Source organism: Coenobita brevimanus, chromosome 60, assembly GCF_032717465.1.
Source record: "Coenobita brevimanus isolate Jiangsu-jjx chromosome 60, ASM3271746v2, whole genome shotgun sequence".
Lineage (NCBI taxonomy): Eukaryota > Metazoa > Arthropoda > Malacostraca > Decapoda > Coenobitidae > Coenobita > Coenobita brevimanus.
Window position 1 is genome coordinate 31,013,160 of NC_137013.1, and position 19,919 is coordinate 31,033,078.

General features: G+C 40.9%; 1 protein-coding gene across 1 annotated transcript in view; it reads right to left on the bottom strand.

Annotated features, from left to right (window-relative positions):
- Nucleotides 1–14,734, bottom strand: part of LOC145403350 (uncharacterized) — a 75,333-nt gene extending 60,599 nt beyond the window's left edge. The window contains exon 1 of the mRNA XM_080275139.1: nt 14,534–14,734. Coding sequence (XP_080131265.1) covers nt 14,534–14,655 — 122 coding nt within the window. The 5' untranslated portion in view covers nt 14,656–14,734. The remainder of the gene's footprint in view (nt 1–14,533) is intronic.
- Between the last annotated feature and the right edge of the window lie 5,185 nt (nt 14,735–19,919).

A 19,919-nucleotide genomic window follows, 5' to 3' on the forward strand; every position in this document is an offset into this window, starting at 1 on the left:
TCCAAGGCGGTCAGGGCTACGGGTAGGATATATATACTGTATGTATATATATACAGTCGACCCTCTGTCTTCGCGGAGGTTAGGGGCCTGAGACCCCCATGAAGATCGAAAATCCGTGTAAACTTGGTGCCCCCCTAAAAACACCCCTAGCCCCCCATTTCTTTCTTTAATGAAAGAAAACCCCTGTGTACATGTCAATAAACACTTTATTTATAATTAAAGTGTGAAAAAAATAGTTTACTGTAATTGCATAGGTGGATGGCCGCTCACACCGCTCGTCACAGCTACACTCTCACCCTCCACCACCGTTACCAGGATTTTCCCTCCCGTAACATGTCCAGCAATTCTACCTTCTCCAGCTGGGTCATTACCTTCTTCTGGCACTTTGGGGTGCGTTCAGGAGATGTCTTTGCTGCTCTTTTAGGGCCCATTGTAGATAAGATGATGGTGTCACGGAGAGATCAGCGAGTACAAGCACACACAAGCGTGGTCACAGTGAGAATGGGTTTCGGGACAATTTGCCGTCGTCAGTTCGCAGTCACAATAACAAGACAATTCGCCGTCAGGACTTTTCGCTGTCAGGATGATTCCCCGTCATTTATTTACATACTATAATAGTCTTTTAAATATACGAGTTTTAAAAGTGGTGGTGGTTTATTGTTTTTATAATAAATGTAGTGACATCTGTTGAGGCTCAGCCATACATTTCCCCATGGTTTGCGTCCACTATGGCTGATCAGAATAACACGTTGGATATTGTCATTTGAGATGAATATATACTTGTACCTCTTCAGAGTCATTTTAAAATATACCCAGGATGTTGTAGTACCAATGAAAATTAATGAAGACAACTACGGGTGATGCTAGAAGATAATTCAAAGTCGACTACAGCGAAGTAGAAACACGTTAATTAATGGCTAAAAGTGCAACTTATAAATGATATCCAAAGCCTACGCTATTGAATGAACATAGACTTTGATAGATCCCCCTGAAAATTAGTTATTAAAGTATTAATTATTCAAAAATAAGTATATTTATAGAATAATGGGGAATTGTCCAGGGTGCAAATTGTCCTGACGGGGAATCGTCCATGTTTTGATGGCAAATTGACTTTACGGCGAATTATCTCGGAATGGGTTTCGGGACAATTCGCAGTCACAACAATAACAAGACAATTCGCCGTCAGGACTTTTCGCCGTCAGGCCGATTCCCCGTTATTTATTTACATACTATAATAGTCTTTTAAATATACGAGTTTTAAAAGTGGTGGTGGTTTTTTGTTTTTATAATAAATGTAGTGACATCTGTTGAGGCTCAGCCATATCGTTCCCCACGGTTTGAGTCCACTATGGCCAATCAGAATAATACGTTGGATATTCTCGTCTGAGATGAAAATATACTTGTACCTCTTCAGTGTCTTTTTAAAATATACCCAGGATGTTGTAGTACCAAAGAAAATTAATGAAGACAGCTACGGGTGACGCTAGAATATAATTCAAAGACGACTACAGCGAAGTAGAAACACGTTAATTATTGGTTAAAAGTGCAACTTATAAATGATATCCAAAGCCTACGCTATTGAATGAACATAGACTTTGATAGATCCCCCTGAAAATTAGTTATTAAAGTATTAATTATTCAAAAATAAGTATATTTATAGGATGACGGGGAATCGTCCATGTTTTGACGGAGAATTGTCTGACGGTGAATTGACTTGACGGCGAATTATCTCGGAACCTGAGAATGAGAGAGCCTGCCACGAGAGATTCAAAACAATTCAGGGGTGGCACAGGTGGCGCTGCGGGTGGTGTGCGATTTGAATGTGTTTCCATTTTTCTCTGGACTTCAAAAAAGGTGATTTGGTTTCCCCGGTGACAAACCGCAAACAATCAAAACCGCAAACAGAGGAACTGCGAGGACAGAGGGTTGACTATATGTGTGTATAAATATATATATATATATATATATATATATATATTGTATATATATGCAGTATATATATATATATATATATATATATATATATTGTATATATATATATATATAAATATATATATATATATATATATATATATATATATATATATATATATATATTGTATATACATATATATATATATATATATATATATATATATATATATACACCCACTGCAAATTGACTTAGAACCTACGCACAGAATTGCTATGGGAGAGTTGTCTCTCTTTGCTTTGTGTTTCCACCTCTACCAAGTGAAGTTTTGAGGCAAAGAAGTAACTGGCAACTCCTCTGGTATTGGTGGGAGGTGGTGAAACACTCAGCATGTCAGTGCTTACCCAGAAGCGAGAGTGGGAGTATATGTTCTCGTTGCTCCCAGCTTGCACCTCCCTCTTTTTTTGTATGCATTACAGTTTGCCCTGTTATTTTTGTAATGTCGAGTTGTCATGTCTGGAAAGTACTGCTCAGGGGATGAAAGGGTTAAACAATGCCTCATTATACAATACTTCACTTATACAGTGTCAACAGTTTAGTAACCTACATTCACTATATGATGGGAACGATTTGCTACAACGATGGATAGTCCGCGGCTCAGTGAACAGCGAATGCAATGCAAACGTCCCCACACGGTCGGCGCTGGACAACACCCACACTCGTCCACCAGTCCAGCCTCATCAGCCAGCCCTGCCCAGTCAGCCAACCCTGCCCAGTCAGCCAACCCTGCCCACCCTACCAGTTCTGACAGTGATGAATGAGGGCTGTGAGGCCCTTTCTGTCCCTTAGCCTCGGAGTCGGCACAATTCACCGTCAAGCCAATTCGCTGTCAGGACGATTCCCCGTCATTTATATACAGTCATTACTCGTTTTACGGTGATTCAGTTTACAATAATTCGCTACAACGATAATAGAAAAGTTCCACTCCCACAATTCAATTTACAATAAATTTCCCGCTATAACGATTTTGCCATCGGAAAGCGCCAAGCACACGCAAGGTGACCGTCACTTGTCTCAGGCAAGATGGCAGCCCCGGTGTGCATTGTTATGGTTCAGGTCCCGCCACCCCTTCAAAGCTGTCTTTTCAACTTGTTCATGTGTGCCCCTGTTATCGTCACCTCTCAGCCAAACATCGTACTACAGTACAGTAATCCCTTAATTCATGCGAGGGTTCCATTCCCAGACCCTTTGCGTATGTGGTAAATTCGCATAAACATTCTGCCCATGTGTGCACGTAATTACGCATGTGTATTAACCCTTACACCGCGGGCATGTTTACCAATGTTTTGCGTGTCCCGCGGGGTTATTCGGGCTCCGACAGACTCTCAAAAAATATTTGCCAAAAATCAGTTATTAGTCCTAGAATATTAAAATTACATATGCTTATGGCACATACCTTCAGCTTTCTCCTGGAATGTTTGTTGAGCCTTCGTCGGTTACCGAAGGACTTGTGGAGACCTCTGAAGTTGGGTAACGAAGTCTCCACTTTACACTTCCCGACAACCCGTAATATGATTACCACAGCCAGATATTAACACTATAAACACTACTTCATGATTATCAAGTAGTTTGGGATCCATACTCCAAAAAAAAAAAAAAAAAAAAAAAAAACACGGTGAAAGCAATGAAAATTACGAGCGCGTATGACCTTCCCACTTGCACTAGTTCGCTCTTGGTACTCTGTCATTTATTATTCATAAAACCCCTCACACATTATATTTCTATTACTATATAACACTTATATATATCTGGAGTTTTTATCCATAAGTTTCCTTCAGTAGTATTAGTTTATTGTCACTGAAGTCATTCAATTTTTCATTCAGTAAAATACGTAGAGAGCCACGGATTCACTTTCACTGTTATAACATAAAGTATTTGTACTCATATTCTTATATTACTAATTACTTACATTACTATTTACATTTTCTATTGTATTTTCAATATTTACCCTTCTATTTTACTTACACTATGTTATTCACTGTCACTTTCAGTAAGATAAAACTATAATACACTGTTCAATCATATGTACTGAACATCCATTGCATTCACTTGCTATTTACACATTATTTACACATTATTTTCACATTACTCTCCTTTCCCACTTGCACTTTTAGAACTGCTTCTGGCTGTAGTAATCAAAGAAGCAGGTAACACAGAGGGGAACCCAGCACTCAGCGCACTGCCAAGGGGTGCGTTTGTGCTCAGGTGTGCGTCGGGTGGTATGTGCACACACCTGGCACCTGCGGATCGCAGCCTTCCTCTTGCCTGTGGCAGGCATTAGCACCAATCTGTGCCGATCCACATACGCCCTCTGCTCAAGTCGGTCGGGAAGTGTTACTGGGTGGCGCCTTGAAGTTGCTGCTGTCACCCTACCATATCTTTCCAGCAGCTGCTGAACGCAAGTCCTGGTGAACAACCTCAGGGAGAAGGACTTGGGTGGCTTGACCTTCATCTTGTACAGGATGAAGGCGTTCAGCATCGTCATGTCTATGAGATGCAGAAAAACTTTCCTGTACCACCTAGTAGTCTTCCTGAGGCAGTCAATCTCACCAATCATCATGTTGGACTTGTCCACCAGCCGCATGTTGATATTGTAGTCTAACACAGCATCAGGTTTCATCACAGGTTCGCCTGTCCTACGGCTGACCTTCCCACTGTCTGTCATTTCCCCCTTATGTACGGTGGTGAGCATGTGCACGACCCTCTTGTCATGCCACTGTATTGTCAGCATCTTCTCAGACTTGCATAGGTGCACGTCTCCTCGCTGCGAGGTTCCTGCCTCTGGGAATTTAGGGAAGTGGGCACGATTACTTTTGACAGTGCCGCAGGAGCCAATGCCGTGCTCTGAAAGGTATTTGGCAAGTTTCGGTGCTGTATAACAGTTGTCTGTATACAGCACATGATTCCCACCAAAATGCTTTTCAAGGAACACTTTCACTACACAGCCTGAGAAGCCAAGGGGGTGTGTTTTATCCAGATCGACAGTGCTGGCTGAATAAATGACGAAGTCAAGGATGTACCCCATCTTACAGTCGCACAGTACAAAGAACTTGATTCCAAAGCAATGGCGTTTGCTTGGAATGTACTGTACAAACCGAAGACGTCCTCTGAACAAAACCAAGGATTCGTCAATGACAACCTTCTGAAAGAGGTGGAAGAATGACATAAACTTATCCTTCATTCTGCTCAGAATCTCCCGGATCTTCCAGAGTGGATCGGTTTGGGAAGGTACATCGTTGTCGGCAAAGTGCAGGTTTCCCATGATGTTCCGGAAGCGATCTCTGGCCATGTACTTATTGAAGGTGGGTGAGGGTAGTAAGGGGTCCATGGACCAGTATTCTTCCAACTCATGCTTCTTTGAGTGTGGCATGAGAAGCATGAGGGCGAAGAACACATACAGCTCCTGCACTCCCAGCATGGACCACTGTTGCATCATGGCTGCACCTGTACCACTTGCAGCACATTGTCATTCATACCTGTTGGTCTCATCACATATGTGCTGCATGACTTCGTCATCTAGGAGCAGCCCTTACTCTAGTAGCAACTCTTCTTTTACGGGTCAGGGATTTACCTCTTCCTCTATGGCCTGCCTTCACTGTTGATGCTGGTGGTGACTCCGACGACGAATACTCCGGAGATAATTCAGCAGAAGAAGAGGAAGAAATGAGTGAAGTGGGGCTTGGGGAACGGGGAGGTGGATCAACTCGGGACTCATGGCGGGCTGGGTCACGCGGGGTCATTGTTCTGGGGCTAACATGCTGCCTTTTCACTCCCTTCCCAAATTCCTTCCCTTGCTGCACTAACGGCTCCTTTCCCTTGGAGCTAGGGATAACTTTCGACACTGAAGCACTCGTACTAGCACTTTCTGGCACGATTTCCTCACCCAGCTCATCACACAATTCCCCCGAAGGGTCAAAATCACTATCCATCATCACCATTGACAATTCCGCTAGTTCACATTCCACTGCAGAGTCACTTAGTCCTTTCCTGCTTCCCTCACGACTTTTTCTGGGTGTAGAGGTCACGGGGCCCTTTGCAATGGGCACAGAAGCGGCAAAAATGGCGGGGCGCGAGTGCGACATGTTTTGACCACAGCGGAGGACAAGGAACTAAATGCCGCAGCTTATCTGAGAAGGCAAGGGTTGACAAGGACAATGAGGATGACAGCTGCTAACTTACATGGTAATAAATTATTGGTAGAAAATCTCGGCAATACATAAAGAAATAGGTAGTTCCAGGTGAATGTAAATGTCACTTAGGCTTCTCCCTTCCTTTCTGATATATATTTTTATTACAGACATAGATTACAAGGCATAATTCAAAGGGGAAATTACCGTGGTAATGTAGCGAATGAATGCATGTAAGGTGTTGTCAGGTGATAATTAGCCAATTCCTGGTGTATACCACTATCACTTACCTTATTTTTTTTTGTATATATTATTTTGTGTAAGTACAGTGGGGCACCAATTTTCACGCCTAATTGGGTCCAAAAATAATGTGCGAAAGTGGAATTAGCGAAAGTTGGGGCATTGTCTTTATGGCAAAAAGGCTAATTGGTTCCCGGTTATCCTAAAGTAACATCAGATTTTCATTTTCACTTGCAATACAGTACATCAAATCACTATTGTACATTGCATTGTGAGATACAAACAATAAAAACTGTACAGTACACATTATATGAGGAGAAACATACCACAGAGACCAGGTTGAGGTGTTTAATGGATGTTGGGGGTAAGTACCCGAGGCGCGTGGCGGGCTTATTAAGCCACGCCAGACGTATTGGCGCCACCTCTTGCTGCCTCGCTACCACTCTTTCTCTCTGCCTCCTCAGATGCAACTTAATGCAACACTTCCACTCTGTGCTGAATTTCCCTTTGTGCTAGGTTCTCTTGAACAAATCCATTGAAATCTTCATCCAGGTTAAGCTCCTCTATGGCCACTGAACCGTGAGAATCCAACACAATGGAGCTAGCACGCTCGTACACAATGGCGGGAATGGGTGGACAGAGTGTTGACATGACGTCATTCAAGATGGCGGTGGGTTGCGGGCGGGCAGTGCAGGAAATTCAAAGTTCAAAATATTGTCCCAAACCCAAAATTTGTGTGCGAAAATCGATTTTTTTCAAGCGAAAGTGGAAGTTAGGGAATATTTGGTGCATGCCGAGAAAGTGGATTCCGCGAATCCTGCTGTAGCGAAAGTTGGTGCACTACTGTATAGGGCATAGGGCTTATTTCAATGGATGAAATCTGTGGAAAAATCCGGGGGAGATTTGCTTAGCGCAGCACGGCCTGGGAGGTGAGAGGACAGGGTAATGGAGGGGAGGTAGGGAGGGGAGTCAGGAAGGAGGAAAAATCGCTAAAATGTCAACAATGGATGGGAGTACAGATGAGATTTGGAGTGCTGACTAGTGTTGGACATTGGCAGTACTGATAGATGATACAAGCCACCACTTGAAAGCCCGGGATAATTCAAAATAACACAGAATCACAAAAGTGATGCCCCGCGGTATGATCCATTGCGCCCGAGCGTCACGAAAGTGATGCCTCGCGGTTAAGGGGTTAAGTGTATTACATCTGAATAATACTGTTTATGCACTACATATACCTTATAAACTAGCATAAAGTATGAAAAACAACAAAAACGTAAGAAATTTAACACTTCCTGAAAGCTGACAAGCACAGGCGTAGGTGGAGACACTGTAACACAGTCTGTTGCACTAGCCATCACTGCCTCCCATATGCTACTGTACATTCTGCCTTCTTTATTGTACCAACAGTTGACTCATTCACCCCAAACATATGGTTCCGAGACAATTCCCCAAAAAGTCAATTCACCGTCAAAACATGGATGAGTCCCTGTCAGGACAATTCGCACCCTGGACACTTCCCCGCCATGCTATAATTATACTTCTTATTAATATTTTAATAATTAATTTTCAGGGGGATTTTACAACTCATATAAGTAAAAAACTAGTGTACTGTACTTGCTAAATAAATTGGTATGTAAATAAACGACGGGGAATCGTCCTGACGGCGAATTGTCACTGACATTCCATCCCTAAGTTTGTCCAACACTTTAACTTTCTCTGTCAGCGACATCACTTTACAAGCCCGCTTTGGTGTGAAACCACATGCATCACTAACACCACGCTTAGGCCCCATGTTGATAAACAAGGCAACCAATCATTGGAAGGCAGAAAAATAAGCCACAAATAACGATTCATGAGTCACGCACAGTTCGTCCGTCAGATTCAAACTGACTGTGTGGTGCGTGGTAGACCGACTTCCCACCCACCCATCCACCCACCCACCCACCCTCCCACACACACACATGTATGCATACTGGCAGCAGGTAGGCATTTTTATATTTTATTTATTTCTCTCATATATTAAAATTATTTATTTGAATACTAAAATTTTGTTTTAATTATTGTACGAAAAATTCGTGGATAACCGAAGTCGCGTGAAAAAAGTTCACCTGAATTAAGGAATTACTGTACTGTGGATTTGTTTGCCCAGTGGTAAGGTCAGTGCCAGTGTAAGCCCCAGTGCTATGGTTGTGGTAAGGTCAATGCCAGTGTAGACCCCAGTTCTACAGTTGGTGCAGGTATGGGCTGGATTCCCCTCCCCCTAACCTGTTCCTGTCTAACTCAGAGGCTGACCACTAGTGCCTGTAAGCACACGCTGTCCCCCAGCCTCGGTGGGGATGACTTGGAGACGACTTGGACCAACACAGGAAGGAATGAAGGTGGGTTGTCATTTATGGTTCAGTCTTGGTTAGGTGACTTTGAGAAGTTGAGTTGACGTAACCCCCTTTTTATAATGGGTTTCAATCTCCTGATTTACGATAAAATCGGTAAACGATAAGGTATGACCTGACATAACCCCATCGTAGAATGAGTAATGACTACATATCAGTTTATTTAGCAAGTACACTAGTTTTTGAAATATATGATTTATAAAGGTGATGGTGGTTTATTGTTTTTATAATAAATGTAAAATATGGCATCAAATAATGGGTATTAACCGAAAAAAATATAAATATATTGAAACGCGAATCAGGCGATTTATGATCTTTCCTTCATCGTTTAACACAAAGCTACATATGAGACATTGGCATTTATATAAATGCCTAATGACCTGAAGTGAACGATCGACATACTTTGGAATTATACAAATAATCTTCATGTTATGTCTATATAAACGTTTCTGGACAATTCGCCATCACAATGATAACGACAATTCGCCATCAGAACGATTCCCCGTCATTTATTTACATATCAGTTTATTTAGCAAGTTCACTAGTCATTGAATACTTGTACCTATTCAAAGTCATTTTAAAATATACCCAGGATGTTTTAGTACCAATGGAAATTAATGAAGACAGTTATGGGTGACGCTAGAATATAATTCAAAGTCAACTACAGCGAGGCAGAAACAAGTTAATTATTGTCTAAAAGTGCAACTTATAAATGATATCCAAAGCCTACGCTATTAAATGAACACAGGCTTTGATAGATCCCCCTGAAAATTAGTTATTAAAGTATCAATTAATCAATAATAAGTATATTTATAGAATGATGGGGAATTGTCCTGACGGGGAATCGTCTATATTCTGACGGTGAATTGACTTTACGGCGAATTCATTCGGAACCACATCAACAACCCTACTTGCTTCAGTAAAGGTAAGAACTACCGTATACTGTAGTTTTCATGTTTTATCCTCTTTATTCATTAGTAATGTGTTACTTTAAATGTTTAAACATAAGGATATTTCATGCATGTGAGTGCTAAGGTGTGTGTATGTGGGAGTTTAGGCAGATCTGGGAACATATCCCCATTGACTCCATGTTATAATGGGCACGCTATGCGATGGATCGCTATATGATGGGGTTTTCAGGAAAGGAACCCCATCGTATAACGAGGGGTTACTGTATATATGTATATGGATTGGGTGATGCGAGAAGTAATAACACGAGTAATGGAGAAGGGATGGCGTTGGTAATGAATGGTGATGGACAGAATATCTCAGATTTGTTGTATGCTGATGATGCAGTACTACTTGCACATACTGTACCAGACAAGAACTTGGTAGCATAGTGCAGACTTTTGCTGATGTCTGTGACCGTCGTGCCTTGAGAGTAAATGTAGAAAAGAGTAAAGTGATGGTTATTGAGATGGAAGATGATGTTGCAGTGAATGGAGAGAGAATGGAAATGGTGAAAGTTCAAAAACCTGGGTACAGTGATAGAAGAGAGGAAAATGTGGAAGAGAAGTGGAAAGTAGAGTGACACAAGAAAGGAAAGTAGCTGGTGCAATGAAGGCCTTGATAAGAAACAAAGGCTTGAGTGTTGCAGCTGTACATGGCTTACATGAAGAAGTATTAGTGCCAACTTCAACATATGGATGTGAGACTATGGTGTTGCATGAAACTGAAAAGTTAAGAGTACCGAACGAGCAGTGAAGATGGGACTGCTGAGGAATGTATGTGGAGTATAGAGAATGGATGGGATACAAAATAATGTGATTCATGAAAGATGTGGAGTGAGGAAATCTGTGGACACCAGAATCGATCAGAGTGTACTTAGATGGTATGGTCATGTGGAGAGAGTAGATAACAATAGAGTGGTGAAAATGGTATATCCGAGAGAATTTGAAGGAGGGAGGAGGCGAGGTAGGCCAACGAGAAGGTGGAGGGATATGGTGGATGAGTGTGTGAGGAAGAGAGGTTTGGAAGTCGTTGAGGCTAAGAGACTGACAAGAGATCAAGCTGGCTGGATGAATAATGTGAGAAGCACACAATCAGAGATTTAGCACCCTTTTAACATGACAGCGTCCGGACTGACTCTATCAGATAGCCTACCATACGTTTATGTGAAGCTACAGAACATGGTGGATGTTTTTGGCGTATCAGATAGAGTCAGGATTCCGGGGGCTTGAATGAAAGCGTGGCCCATTACATTGGGCAAATTTGGGCTGTCTGGACATTGCTACTCCTCACTTTGCCCTAGGGTGGGAAAAGAGGTCCGGATGACGATGATGATATAGTAAAACCTCACTATATCGGACTAATTGGGGCCCAAGCCACTCTGAAAAAAGCAAAAGTCTGATAAAAGCGCATCAGGACTCCCCCCTGGACTTCCTCCTCCTTTTGTTATGCACAGAGGCTTGCTTGTCATTCATGCATTTATTCTCTCTCTCTCCGCCCTGGGTACTTCTATTTTACTTCACATATTTTTGTCTTCATCGTCACCTTCATCTTCACCTTCCCATTCATTTTTACCTTTACTTTCAGTTCACTCTGACATTCACATTCACTTTCATATTCTCTTCCATGCTCATTTCACTTTCACCTTCACCTTCACACTCACTTTCACTATCACTCATTTTGAATTTCCTTTTCACCTTCACTTGCAACCTTACTTTTTCATTTTCACATTTACCTTTACAATTTTTCACTCACCTTCACTTTTGCCCTCCCTTCTTTTACTATCACATTCACCTCCACCTTCACTTTCTCTTTCACCTTCATTTTCTCCTTGGCCGTTACTTTCACCTTCACTTTTACATTCATTTTCACCTTCACATTCACCTTTGCCTTCTCTTTCACATTTATTTTCACTTTCAACTTCACTTTCACATTCACTCTTACTTTCATCTTCACTTTTACTTTTACCTTCACTTTTACTTTCACACTACTTTTACTTTCACCTTCACAATGCCTTCACTAACCTTCACATTTTCATTCACTTTCACCTCTCTCTCCTGGAGACAGAGAGAATGGGAGGAAATATAGGAGAGATAGAGAGTAGGGAGCAAGGTTATGCCTATCTCCCTCATTTGTTTATGCCATGGGGATGCCACTTGTCATTTCTGTATTTATTCTTTCTCTCTCTCTGTTGACTTTGACATTCCATCTTCACTTGTGTGCTCTCTTTCAACCTCACTTTTACCCTCATTTTCACAGTTATTTTCATTTTACCTTTTCTCTCTCTCTCTCACGGGAGAGGGACGGGGAGGAAGGGAAGGTATGGAGGAGGAGAGAGAGAGAGAGAGGAGGGATCGATGTTATGGTATCTCCTCCATTTGTTTGTTTATTCATTTATTCCAAGAGAGGACTGCTTCTGGCTTTATTGGACTTTTCCTGACGCATAAAAATTTAGTCCACTTGGCTTCTCGAGTCTGATAAAAGCGAGTTCCGCTATAATGAAGTCCGTTATATCGAGGTTTTACTGTATACCAAAGCTGCAACTGTACACACTACTGTTTTACAAGTACTGTACGGTACTGTATAGCTCACAGTGTACAGCTGATGTTCCAAAAGTTTATGGCATAAGTTAATCTGCAACACACTCATGAACAGCACTAACTACAGTATATGCAATAAACAATTACAAATGTCGCAAAAATCTTGGAGAGCTCTGTCTTCTGTAAAACAATATACTGGTAGTACCTGTATTTTTTCCTTCATAAAATATAACACAATTATCAAAGCACAGAAACAGGTTACTGTATAGCTAAGAGCTTCAAAGTTATAAAATTCCAATTCTGATGTCATTAATTTTTCCTTATTAGTTGACTTTTTCACACAAACCATGCCTACTGACCTAACCATTAAAGACACATTCTTCAAATCTACCCTAGACTTATTTTGGTATTATTTTACAAGTTGCCAATATGCAGTTCACGAATGTTATCACCATAAACACATAGTATACTACCTAAAGGCCAGTTCACACAAGCTAAATCATGGCCGTTTTTTCCGCTGATTTGCGGGGAAAAAATGCTGATTTCAGCATTTCTCCCAGAAAGGTGTTCACGTGTGCGGGGACTGCAGAGGCAGGAAGGCGGCAACAGTGTCTACAAACAAAGATGGACCACTGTACTCGTACTAGGTGTGCAGCTCTTGCTCTTACACTTTTCCTACTTCAAGATAAGCCCTCACGGCCGTGATTTAGCTCATGTGACTAGGCCTTTACTGTCACTCAGCTTTCTGGTGGCTTCAGTGGCCATATGCATAAATTTTCTTAAGTATATCATGTACAGTATAAGATTCCTTGTGTATACTTTTAACTCACACTTAAATAATCATACTTTTATACTCAGGCTCATACCAGATACATCCAAACTGGAATGAACGTTAAAGTAAGAGTAGTAGTAGTGTAAAAACAAAAGATGTTGTATTCGACTTCATTCCCAGAGCTTTGCCTTGTTCAGTGTTTCTCTTTAAATCGACCCAGATTCTTTCTCCCGATTCCAGCAAAAAAAAAGACCGACATGTCGGTCTCTCCATACCAGCAAAAAAAAGTTGCCGGAATTTCTACCGGGAAGCAATTTCCGGCAAAAAACGACCACGACTTTGATCGTGTGAACCGGCCTTATGAATGCTAATGAACCCTCTTAACCCCATTCGGAAATCAATATTTGCAGAGATAATGAATTTAATTAAAATTTCTCAAAAAACCATACTTTGGATCTTGACTCGGCCAGTCCGTGTAAAAAATGCGTGCGTTCGTACGTGTGTTTCTCTCTCTGTCGACTGCATATGCGTCTGCCAGGTTTGTTTCACCCACTCATAGGCATGGGCCTACTTTATGTCACGTGATGGCATTCTGCCAATCAATTTGCTTCCTTCTGGGTGGAAAATTCAAATCCTTCTCACTGTGGCTTCTGATGAAGACATGATCTGTCCACTGGGTGTAACACTGATTATTTATACGTTAAGCGTTTCCACTCAGAACCGGAGGAAGCCATTGAGTTATTGAGAAAACACGGTGTATTTTTTCTGGTAGTTTTTGATGAGATTTAAGTGATTTTGACCTTCATTGCTGTCACAAATGCTTCATTTTGCCTCTTTTCCAATCATGAACTTTGGCTGGATGAGGAAGTGAAATGAAGCATTTTCAACTGAAAATGAAGACAAAAATAACTCAAATTGCATCAAAAACCACCAAGAAAATATCCTGCACAGCCTGGACCATCATATCTCTAAGGTAAGCATTCCGCTGCAGCACGTTCAGTTAGTTTAGGTCTGTTTGGTTAGGTTAACCGGTTATGCAGTATATTTTTCTGGATTTTTTTTTTTTCAATTTGTGTGATTTTTGCCTTCATTTTTTGTCAGTTGGGTTGGGTTAGGTTAGGTGAGGTCTATTTAGTTAGGTTAACTGGTTGTGCAGTATATTTTTCTGGTGGTTTTTTATGCAATGTGAGTGACTTTTGCCTTCATTTTCAGGCAAAAATGCTTCATCTCCTCATCCAGTTAAAGTTCATGATTGGAAAAGAGGCAAAATGAAGCATTTCTGACAAAAATGAAGGTCAAAATTACTCAAATCTAATAAAAAACTACCAGACAAATATATTACATAACTTGGTGGGTATATTGGCAACTTGTAAAATTTACCGTTATTTCCACATGACCTAAGAGTCAAACACTGTACCAAGAAAATCCAACATGACACAAAATTTTCATCCCCTGACTGAATGGGATCTTGCCTAGATTTTGTTCAAAAAATATAGTTTGGGGAACATGACAAATTATTATTACAAAGCTGTAAGACTTACTTGCATGTTTTAACCTCAACATGTGTGAAGATCCCAGAATGAACCAGAAGTAAAAAGATCGTTACTAAAACAAGAAGTAGCAACACCAGAAACCCCCAGAGTAGTGCTGTTTCCGTATCCATTGTTGTTAATCCTCGTTAATACTGAATACCTACAATATACAGTCCACTGAATGTCTTTGTACGGTAAGTTCGTCTGCTCACTTTGCTGCCTTGCTTGAGAGACGTAAGCACAGTTACTCATTCATACTACAGCAATTAATTTCCCACCTCTGAAAGACCCATAACTACAATGTAGCTTTACATGGTCTGATACAATCTCATCACAACATTACAAATGATTTCAACACAGGAAATCCTCTCCCGTTCCCAACCCTCCGAAGAAACAGAGAAGGCGTGGTAGTAATCAAATCCGGGAATGGCAAGGCTTTTCTACTTTTTATCCTGATGCCTCTCTCTTTTCTGTTATTATTTTTCTGGTTTACATTGAGCTATATATCCCCATGTCACTATTTCAGCGATACTTGTTTTAAAATGACGTGTTTTGATGCAGACACTGTGTTGCCTCTCCGTGTTATGATTATCAGCTGACTTTCGAAAGCTACGACCACCCGGACACTATCTGGGATATTGTATTATTACCCATAAGAGATGTCGAAATATTAAACTTTTCTACATTTCTGACTTTTCTTGGTATGTTATCAAAGTAAAGTAAATACTATAGCTCGTATAAAATGTAATGTTTCAGCACATTACTCACTATTAAGGAAAATCTCAAACTGTAACTATTAGTCTGTATGAACAGAATACTATAGTTCTTACCATCTTCGGCAATCTAAAACAGAAAACTTGTTCGTAAGACGCAGTAAAATCAAAATGATTAGACAGCAGTTTCAATAAGTGAAAATTCCTGGAAAAAGGTGTGCCATTCAGCCGTCACTGAGAAGATACGGAGGAAATTTGACATTTCATTTCCATTTAAATGATAAGAAGAAAGGTTTCAACTCATCTGTAGAGGACAAGTAAATGTAATCTCGCATTGCTTTATAGTGGAATGAATAACAAAGCCAGGTGTGACAAGGATATCCCTCACCTGCTCTTGGCTCAACCCATCCCAGGTAAGTGGTTATTATTATTATTTTTTTTTTGTTCATGATTTGTCACATACTCAACTATTATATTTTATGCCGGAATTACAGTTTATTAATGGATATAGCCTTGATATCTCTCTGTCATGGTATATTTAGTAGAAATGGGAATGAAGCAAATTTACCTCCAAACAACTACATATATTTATACTGTAGCGTAGTTTCCTTTCCTACTCATGTACAGGCCTCTTCTGTTAGTGAGGATCCGTTTCAGATCACAGATCACACCACAGATCCACAGTCAGATGATGTTCTGTGTGGGTCATTGAATCCGGGTCTTGGGATCTGTCGGTCATGACTCAGCAGAATCTGTGGTCTGCTGTGGACCCACCTCTAGAGGAAGGTTGAGATGGATCATAAACAATCATTCTCTTAGCTCATTCAAAATTTATTTGTATTAACCACTATGACCTCTTTTATTTATACAATGACATCAGGTGAAAGAGATGTATAGCAAGTACTCTAGCACAGCCTAATTAGGTTAGTAGTGGTTGGATAAAAGTGTGGAGACTGTGAAACATGATTAGGCAATAGGGGCAATATGCCTGCATTGGACTGCCATTAAATAAGTTTTGGAACTACACCCAACTATCACACAATGAAATTAATAAGCTTGTTACCGTACTTATTTTAAGAAGCCTCGGAACAGGAGTGACCAAAAGATGATGACTAAGGACCAAACAAAGGACATGGTACAGATAGCTACATGAAATGTATGGGGTGCAAATGATGAGGTGCAAGAAAGAGAGATTGTCCAGTTGCTTGAGGGTGCGAAAGTGGATGTATGTGGATTAACTGAAACTAAATGGGGAGGTGAGAGTGTGGGAGCATGGGAGTATGGATGGGGTATATGCATGGTAGTAGGTGAGAATGAGAGGGCAAAAGAAGGAGTATGTATTGTTGTGAGTAACAGATAGAAGGAGAATATAAGAGAATATGGATCAGTTACTCCCTTCACCTCCACAAAATCCTTTTCTTTGGTGAAAACTAATTGGAAACATTTGTTCATTATTTTGGCTTGGATTGCCTCATCTTTATAGACCTCTCCTTCTACTTTCAGTCTGGTGATTCCTTCCTTTTGTTTCAACTTGCCATTAACAAATCTTTAGAACAGTTTGGGTTCTTCTTTACATTTGTCAATTATACCCTTTTTAAAGTTCCTCTCTTCCTCTCTTCTTGTATATTCATTTTTAGTTCTTCTATATTCTTCCTTTGTTCTATTATTACCTCTTTTTCTCCATTTGTTCCATGCCATGTCTCTCTCTCTTTTTGCTCTCATACACCTTCTGTTAAACCAATCCTTCTTCCTGTTCTCTTTCCCACTTATTCGTGGCACATATTTTTCCACTCCTGAATTATAGAGGCCTAGAAAGCTATCCTACTTCCTCTGTATCTCTCGTTTCTCTGAATTTTCTTCAGTCAGTATATTAAAAAAAATTTCCTCAATCTTGTATAGTTTTCTTTTCCAAAGTTGTATCTTCCCTGCCAATAGAGCTCATCTCTTGGCACCATGTTCCCTTTTATCATCTGGAACTCAGTGATCATATGATCACTCTTTCCTATAAGACACAGATATTTCAAAGATTCAGTTATGTCAGGTTCTTTGGTCAGCAGTAAATCTAGTCTTGCTGGCATGTCATCACCTCTGAATCTTGTCTCTTCTTTGACCCACTAGATCATTACATTATTCATTGCTATATTTAACAATATAGTGCCGCATGAATCTTCACTGCCTCATGATTCCCATTCCTCCCAGTTCATCTCTTTACAATTAAAATCACTCATCAGAATTGTTCTGTTGCTTTTCTCAGTCACCTTCCATAGATAACTAGCCATGTCTGACAACATCTCCTTGTACAGGTATTCATCATCATTCCATGCTCTTGTCTTAGAGGGAACTTATACCACTGCGATGTCTCTCTTGCCATTCTCTCTAGTTTCTGGTTTCATATTTATCACTTCAGCCTTACTCCCTCCCAGTTCCACATTTTCCACATTGATGTTCTTCACTGCTATCATCACTCCTCCTGTTTTTTCTTTTCTGTCTCTTTTCCACAGTTTGTATGTACCATCTCCCATATGGATATCAATATCCTTTCTTAACTTGGTCTCTACAAAGCACATAATATTTGGTTCATGTACCCTTAAGTAATCATTGATTTCTAACCTTTCCGATATTGAACATCAACATTAATATATGCCACTTTCCAACATTTTTCATTGCTCTTTATCCCTCTTCTCTCCCTCTCTCTGTCGGTACTGTCTCTCTGTCTAGCTATTGCCAGATGCCTTAATCCCATACAGGGTGGCCACAAACAAATCGCCTCCACGTCGTCCTGTTCCCCACCATTTCACTGCCTTGCTCCCAGCTCACACCCCCCTCTCTCACATACCTCTCCACTCCATCCCTCCATCTCATCCTTGGCCTCCACCTCACTCACATACACTCTCTTTATCAGTCTCTCTCTCTTCATCCTCTCCACATGGCCAAACCACCTCAGTGTGTTTCTTCTAATGCTTCCTATCACATCCACATCCACATCACAACTTCCTTAATTTCTGATCGATAATTCTCCAATAGAACTCTGTCTTCTCTTCCTCCATGCTCTGTTTGTTTTTTGCCTTTACTTCATTTACTTGCTTCTTTATCTTAGCTCTTTCTTCCTCATTTGCATCTCTCCTTATCCAAGCATTCATGAACTCCTCCTTTTCTGATAATTTCCATGTTCTATTGATGATTTCATTTACCATTACCTGCGATTCAAACTTTAAGTGGCCTCGTCCCTCCTTCCTCGTACTTTCCTAACCTAAACACTTCTTCAGTCTCTTCTTGAGCTTCGTTGTTATCCCTCATAACTACTGATATTATCTCTTCAGCCTTACTCAGTTCTTCTCTTTCCCTTTCTGATCTTACCGTCATATGTTTTACCTTTACTCCTGAAATTATCACACATTTTTTCTTGTCTGCTACATCCCTGATTGAAGATTCTCTACTTCTTAGTACTCTAACCACTTCCTTTTCCACTTTTCCCTTGCTTTGTCATTCTGTAATCTCAAATTTATATTTCCTTCCACTTGAATTTTTTTCCACCCCTCATGTTGCTCCCTGATTTCCTTAATACTGTATGCTTATCTTGCATCCATGATTTTGATTCTTGCTCATCTAGATTGCTTTTCATCCTGCTTGTGCTGTCATTTCCAATCTCTTTCTCCTGTTCTAAGGCCCGTTCCTATAACTCTCTAATTATTGTCCATACCTTTTTTATCTCCTGGACATTCCTCTCTGCCATTTTCTCCACTCCTGCTACTCATATTTGGTTCAGTTTAGTACTTCCTTTACCCTTATCCTCATCTGAGAAGCTCGCAAATTCACCACCATCAGATGTAAACAATGAACTACCTCCTTCCACCATGGTGCAACCTATGAAATCTTTCTGCATCCACAGTGTTTTGTACTCTTGTTCGACCGAAATCCGCATTTCCCCCCCCCCACACTATTATCAGACAGGACCACCATTCACGTATTCATTCACATAGGATGGTCTCCTTTTTGCCGCTGATTCGGCAATTTCCTCATGATCCACAAGGAGCTATGTCTCTGTTGGCAACCTGTGAGTCTGTGTAATTCACCGGGTCGGTCAGGATCACTTGATGGTTGTGATCGTCAGCTTTTACCCTCCCGGAAGGGAGCTGAGAGCTCATATAGTCTGATCTAAGGGCAAGGCTGTGACCTTCACACAAGCACACACCCGTCCCCTTGCTCAAGGGGGACAGTAACCACCCACTTCGTCAGTGAAACTTTTTGCAACCTGAGTGAGGCGCGAACTCCTGTCCACCCGTTGGCAGGCGAGAACGTTACCACTGCACCAGCGAGTGGTGTGTGTGTGTGTGTGTGTGTGTGTGTGTGTGTTTACATGATTGTGATATACAGGAAATGAGCTACGCTTGTGGGGTCCCGTCTCTGTTTCTCGAGAAGTCAAATTTTGCTTTAAACTCGTTTAAGTTTTTGGACTGGATGATGTCCTTGTCCAGGCTGTTCCACAGGTCTGTGCATCTATAAGGAAAACTATATTTCTTGATATCTTCCAAGCAGCTTGGCTTCTTCAATTTCATTCCGTGTCCACTTGTTACTCACCTATCCCATACAAACAGATCTTTGTCAGTTTTATCTACTCCCATCATGGTCCTGAACACTGCAATTGTGTCGCCCCTCTCTCTCCTTTCCTCTAAAGAAGGCAA